Below are 6,754 nucleotides of genomic sequence, written 5' to 3'. Positions count from 1 at the left end.
CTCACGCTCGCTGTTGGGAGGCCTGTAGTACAGCCCCAACATTGTTATCGCACCCTTCCTATTTCTGAGCTCTGCCCATATTGCCTCACTGCTCGCGTCCTCCATAGTGCCCTCCTTCAGCATAGCTGTGATATCCTCTTTGACCAGTAATGCAACTCCTCCACCCCTTTTACCTCCCTCTCTATCCCGCCTGAAGCATCTATATCCTGGGATATTTAGTTGCCAATCTTGCCCTTCCCTCAACCAAGTCTCAGTCATAGCGATAACATCATACTCCCAGGTACTAATCCAAGCCCTAAGTTCATCAGCTTTACCGACTACACTTATTGCATTAAAACAAATGCACCTCAGACCACCTGTCTCTTTGCGTTCATCATCTGCTCTCTGCCTACTCTTCCCCTCAGTCACACTGACTGCATTATCTAGTTCCTTACAGGCTTTAGTTACTACCTCCTTACTGTCCACTAACCTCCTCATTTGGTTCCCATCCCCCTGCCGCATTAGTTTAAACCCTCCTCAACAGCGTTAGCAAAAGCATCCCCTAGGACATTGGTTCCAGTCCTGCCCAGGTGTAGACTGTCTGATTTGTAATAGTCCCACCTCCCCCACAACCGGTCCCAATGTCCCAAAAATCTGAACCCCTCCCTCCTGCACCATCTCTCAAGCCACTCATTTATCCTGCCTGTTCTTTCATTTCTACTCTGACTAGCACGTGGCACTGGTAGCAGTCCTGAGATTACTACCTCTGAGGTCCTACTTTGTAACTTGGCTCCTAACTCCCTAAATTCTGCTTGTAGGACCTCATCCCATTTTTTACCTATATCATCGGTGCCTATATGCACCACGACAGCTGGCTGTTCACCCTCCCCCTTCAGAATGTCCTGCAGTCGATCTGAGACATCCCTGACCCATGCACCTGGGAGTCAACATACCATTCGGGAGTCTCGTTTTCGACCACAGAACCACCTATTTACTCCCCTTACAATTGAATCCCCTAGGACTATAGCCCTTTCACTCCTTTTCCCGCCCTTCTGTACAGCAGAGCCAGCCACGGTGCCATGAACCTGGCTACTGCTGCCTTCCCCTGGTGAACCATCTCCCCCAACAGTATCCAAAATGGTATATCTGTTTTGCAGGGAAATGACCGCAGGGGACACCTGCACTGCCTTCCTGCTTTTTCTCTGCCTTTTGGTCACCCATTCCCTTTCTCCCTCAGCAATCCTAATCTGCGGTGTGACCGATTTGCTGAATGTGCTATTCACAACTTCCTCAGCCACTGCCCAAATATATCAGTTCACTCACTTCCGAAGGCGCAATTCGACTGCTCCCACTCAGCTCCGCTGCTGAAAAGAAGGACTTACCTCCCGGCAGCCCCCTGGTCCTCGCTCTCATCGCTCCCGCTGCTGCTGCAAAAATGGAGGCCGCTGATTCCACCAGGTAAGTATTTAAATGGGAAACTTACCTCCTGGCAGGCCCCTGGTCCTCGCTCTCACCGCTCCCACTGCTGCTGCCTAAATTTCTGATGGCCAGTGGCATACAGCATTACAGGGATGGGGTGAGTAAAAGACATTGAAGTGAACCATCAACCACAGATGTACTGTAGGGTGGGGAAGGCTACATAGGCTGAACAGCCTACTCTATTCCTATGTTCCAATGGCAGTATATCTTTCCTTAGATAGGGAGACCAAAACTGTTTGCAGTATTTAAACTTCTGAATGGTCCTCTCAAATTTTAAATTTAAATATTGATCTCACTCTCTGTGCACCTTCTCTGCAGCCGTAACGTTGCATTCCTCACTCTATTCCATTACCCTAATGCACTTTGTATGGTATGGTCTGCCTGTACTGCACACAAAACGAAACTTTTCACTGTACCTAGGTACATGTGACAATAATAAATCAAATATTCTAGCTGTACAGCAATCAAGTGATGGGTTTGTTTTTTTTCTGGTTTGTTTTTCCCAGCAATCTGCACAATACTGTTTGAAATGAGAATGGGATGCCTGGAGGAACATGTTCCTGAGGAAACGGATAAATTCATCAAGGCCGTGTTTGAAATGTTCCGCCTCTCCGCCGTTATTGTCTTCTTTCCGAAAGTTTTGTGGCCCTATATACCGCAATGGAAACAATTTGTAGCAGCGTGGGACTACATCTTTTACATCAGTAAGACAAAGTTATTTGAAGTCGAGTCATTTGTGAGATTTTTATTCTATTCTGTGAAAATGAACAAAAATATATCCCGGAGTACAAGCAGGAAGTGCTGGAGAAACTCAGCAGGTCTGGTCCTGGGTCTGCTGCTTTTCGTCAGTTATATAAATGATTTGGATGTGAACATAGGAGGTAGGTTAGTAAGTTTGCAGATGACACCAAAACTAGACCTGTAGTGCACAGCGAAGAAGATTATCTCAGAGTACAATGGGATCTTGATCAGACTGGCCAATGGGCCGAGGAGTGGCAGATGGAATTTAATTTAGATAAACGTGAGGTGCTCCATTTTGATTAGGCAAATCAGTGCAGGACTTAAATACTTAATGGTAAGGTCCTGGGGAGTGTTGCTGAACAAAGAGACCTTGGGATGCAGGTTCATAGTTCCTTGAAAGTGGAGTTGCATGTAAACAGGATGATGAAGAAGGTACAAAAACAAAGTTGCTGGAGAAGCTCAGCAGGTCTGGCAGCATCTGTGAAGAAATAAACAGTTAACTTTTCGGGTCCGGTGACCCTTCCTCAGAACTGTTTTTTCTTGACAGATGCTGCCAGACCTGCTGAGCTTTTCCAGCAACTTTGTTTTTATTCCTGATTTACAGCATCCGCAGTTCTTTCGGTTTTTATTTATGATGAAGAAGGTGTTTGGTATGCTTGCCTTTATTGGTCAGTGCATTGAGGTCAGGTTTTGGCAGTACAGGACGTTGGTTCGGCCACTTTTGGGATACTATGTGCAACTCTGGTCTCCCTGCTATAGGAAGGATGTAGTGAAACTTGAAAGGGTTCAGAAAAGATTTACAAGGATGTTGCCAGGTTGGAGGTTTTGAGCTATAGGGAGAGGCTGAAGAGGCTGAGGGCAGTTTTCCCTGGAGCACCGAGGCTGATGGGTAACCTTTATAGAGGTTTATAAAATCAAGATGGGCATGAATAGATTGAATAACCAAGGTCTTTTTCCCAGGGTAAGGGAGTGCAAAACTAGGAGGCATAGGTTTAACATGAGAGAGGAAAGATTGAAAAGGAGCTTAAGTGGTATTTTTTTCATGCAGAGGGTGGTGTGTGTATGGAATGAGCTGCCAGAGGAGGTGGTGGAGGCTGGTACAATTACAACATTTAAAAAGCATCTGGATGGGCTCATGAATAGGAAGGGTCGAGAAGGATATTGGCCAAGTGCTGGCAAATGGGACTAGATGAATTTAGCATATCTGGGTGGCATGGGCTCCCCTGTCATCAGGAACATCCTTCCTGTGTTTACTCTGTCTAGTCCTGTTAGATGTTTATAGGTTTCTATAAGATCCCCACCCCTCATTGTTCTAAACTCCAGGGTCTATAATCCTGAAATCACAAAGTTGGCACTGCCGATATGATCACATTGAGGTTATACACAATGGAATCTTGGCAAATTGACACTTTTACACCTTCTGAACTGCCAGTTTCCCCCAGAGGGAACAAACCGAACGGTATGTGGGGAGTCATCAACACTGCTGCCTCTGCCCTGTAACGGTGGTATGGGCTCTGGTATGGTAGTGTCAGGAGATACAGTGTTAGGTTCCACCTGCTCCAGAGGTGTGTTCTAACTTGTTTGTACCGGTTGGCTTGAGCGTCTATAAATGATGTTCTGCTGGCTACGTCACTGGGGCTAGTAATCCTCGGGTTCATGAGTTCAAATCCCATTACAGCTGCTGGTGGAATTTGGATCTAATTAATAAGGTCTGGAACTGAGAGATTGTTGACCCTAAACCATTCATTGACTATCATGAAAACTTATCTGAATTGCTAATATCCATTAGGGAAAGAAATCTGCTGGCCTGCATGTGACTCCAGACCCACAGCAATGTGGTTGACTCTTGACTGCTCTCTGAAATGGCCAGACAGTTCAAGGGCAGTTAGGGTTGGGCAATAATGATGTCCATGAAACCTGTTTTCAAGAAAACTATGAGGGTTTTACTTTGTGACTCCTAGTCTTCTAGGCAGTGCATTCCAGACTCTGGAACACAATTTCTTCTCCCCCTGAGTGCAAAGTACTCCTGCTCATCACATTAATTGTCAACAGTATTTTCTTAATTTTCAGCTGAGAAGCTTGTCGACAAGAAGATGAGAGAGATACAGGAGCACGTTGAGAAGGGCAGAACAATAGAAGGAGAGTACCTCACATATCTACTAGCCAATACCAAGATGACTCCTGTCGATGTATATGGCAGTCTGTGTGAGCTCCTGTTAGCTGCAGTGGACACCGTAAGAATAAGATATTTAATAATGAAGAACACAGCAGGCCAGGCAGCATCAGAGAAGCAGGAAAGCTGATGTTTTGGGTCAGGACCCTTCTTCAGAAAATTAGCATCAGAGGAGCAGGAAAGTTGACATTTCAGGTCGGGACCCTTCAGCAATTTCAGCAACTTTCCTGTTCCTCTGATGCCTGGCCTGTTGTGTTCCTCCAGCTCCACACCATGTTATTTCTGACTCCAGCATCAGCAGTTCTTACTATCTCTGAAATATTTAATGATGAGTATGTTTAGCTGCCTGTAATAAGCTCGATCGCACTGAGGGGCATGCTTATGGAATGGAATTGTGTATTTCTTAATGGAATTGTGTGCATTTGTTATGAGAACTCCAGCGCTGTAGAAAGAAGCTTACTTTTTCAAATGGAGAGAGACTCATAGGTGTTGTAGTTCAGAGGAATTTGTGATGCCATTGTACAAAATGGGTAGCACGGTGGCTCAGTGGTTAGCAATGTTGCCTCACAGTGCCAGGGACCCAAGTTTGATTCCAGCCTTGGGTGAACGTCTGAGTGGAGTTTGCACATTCTTCCTGTGTTTGCATGGGTTTCCTCTGGCTGTTCTGGTTTCCTTCCACAGTCCAAAGATGTGCCGGTTAGGTCGATTGGCCTTGCTAAATTGCCCATAGGATCCAGCGAAGTGCAGGATAGAAGGGTTGACTTTGGTAAATGCAGGGTTGTGGGGGGTGGTGGTTGCTGGGCTTGGTTAGGATGGTCTCTGGAGGGTCACTGTAGACTTAATGGGCTGAAAGGCCTCTTTCTGCACTGCAGGGATTCTAAAATTCACAGGAAGTTAGCGTATGACTACAGGAAGTAGATAGGAAGACAAATGCTATATCAGCCTTTATTGCAAAGGGGCTGGAATTGAGCAAAGAAGTCTTCCTGCAATGATATAGCTAATGATGAAACTGCATCTGGTGTACAGTTTTGGTCTCCACATCCAAAGAAAATAGACTTGCTTTGGAGAGGGTGCAAATAGTTGTATTCATCTGATTGCTGGGATGAGAGAATGGGCCAATATGCCCTGGAGTTTAGAAGGGTAAGAAAGGATCTAATTGGAAGTTTGCAGTTCACTGGGGGCTTGACAGGGTAAATAGTATGACACTGTTGTCCCCTTACTTGGGGGTGGGGCTCTAGAACTAGGGGATCAAGATAAGAGGTTGGACATATGGGATTCAGATGAAGAACTCTTCTCTATGAGAGTTGTAAGTCTTTGGCATTGTCATGTTTAAAAACCTTGAATCGAGGATATTCAAAACTGGATCGATAGCATTTTAGAGAATGCGGTGGTGGGAGGAGTGATGCTGGAAGATTTATTCTGATTTTATTAAATAACTTATTAAATAAATTAAATATATGGCGTGATCCTGTTCCTATTATAATCTCATTTTCCACTGGTGTATCATAATGACTGACTCCTCAATACAGGCAAATGTGGTATTGCAAATAAAATGGACAGTTAACTGAAAATTAAGGATGTGCAGGTTAATTCGGAACAAGAGAAAAGCACTAAGCGAATTGGGACAGCTGGCACAGAGACAATGGGCCAAAAGGCCTCCTTCTGTGCTGTATCAAGTTCTGTGTTTGTATTGTATTCAACTGATAGAACATGCTTGTGTTTTGATCTATAAGCACACAGCACCTCCTACTGGGATCATAGAGAATTCCCTTTCCATTTCTCCCCAGTACACAGTGCAAGCTTTACCTTAACTCTGTAATCTATAGCACAGGATATCTTCTCAAGCTCTGCTGGTTTACAATGAAGCAAACCACTCCTGTCTTTCAGACCTCCAACACGACCTCTTGGATCCTGTACAATCTGGCTCAGGACCCCTCCACTCAACAGCAGCTGTATGAAGAAGTGAGCAATGTTTGCCCCGGAGACCAAATCCCAGAAGCAAAAGATTTTGCCAACATGCCACTCTTGAAGGCAGTGGCCAAAGAGACTCTCCGGTAGGATCCTGATTGCCAGCCTCTTGCTTCCAGCTTCTCTCCTCTTGCTGCCTTTTGCTACTTCTCTGGAGTTAGTGACCCCGGGATCCCTGGCTTATATGGGGAGAAGCAGAAAAGATGTTTTCTCACATTGAGGAATTGGGAGGTGGTGGAGAGGGGCTCATATCCCTGATATACCAGGATCTCTTCCTTTTTAATCTTATAGGAAAACACAGGAATAAGAAGAGGCCATTCAGCCCCTTGAGCCAGCCATTCAATAAGAACATAAACAGAAATTGCTGGAAAAGCTCAGCAGGTCTGGCAGCATCTGTGAAGAAAAAAATCAGAG

The 6,754-nt window shown here is 45.2% G+C and overlaps 1 protein-coding gene across 4 annotated transcripts in view; it reads left to right on the top strand.

Moving 5' to 3' along the window:
- The window catches only part of si:dkey-91i10.3 (cytochrome P450), a 56,116-nt gene that overhangs the window by 41,064 nt on the left and 8,298 nt on the right, over positions 1 to 6,754 (top strand). For all 4 annotated transcript variants that reach the window (XM_048599186.1, XM_048599187.1, XM_048599188.1 and 1 more), the window contains exons 4-6: positions 1,965 to 2,162; positions 4,270 to 4,433; positions 6,260 to 6,426. In XM_048599186.1, the coding sequence (XP_048455143.1) occupies positions 1,965 to 2,162; positions 4,270 to 4,433; positions 6,260 to 6,426 (529 nt within the window). The remainder of the gene's footprint in view (positions 1 to 1,964; positions 2,163 to 4,269; positions 4,434 to 6,259; positions 6,427 to 6,754) is intronic.

Source organism: Rhincodon typus, chromosome 7 (genome assembly GCF_021869965.1).
Source record: "Rhincodon typus isolate 14 chromosome 7, sRhiTyp1.1, whole genome shotgun sequence".
NCBI classification, from domain to species: domain Eukaryota; kingdom Metazoa; phylum Chordata; class Chondrichthyes; order Orectolobiformes; family Rhincodontidae; genus Rhincodon; species Rhincodon typus.
This window is presented reverse-complemented; position numbering and strand designations above follow the sequence as displayed.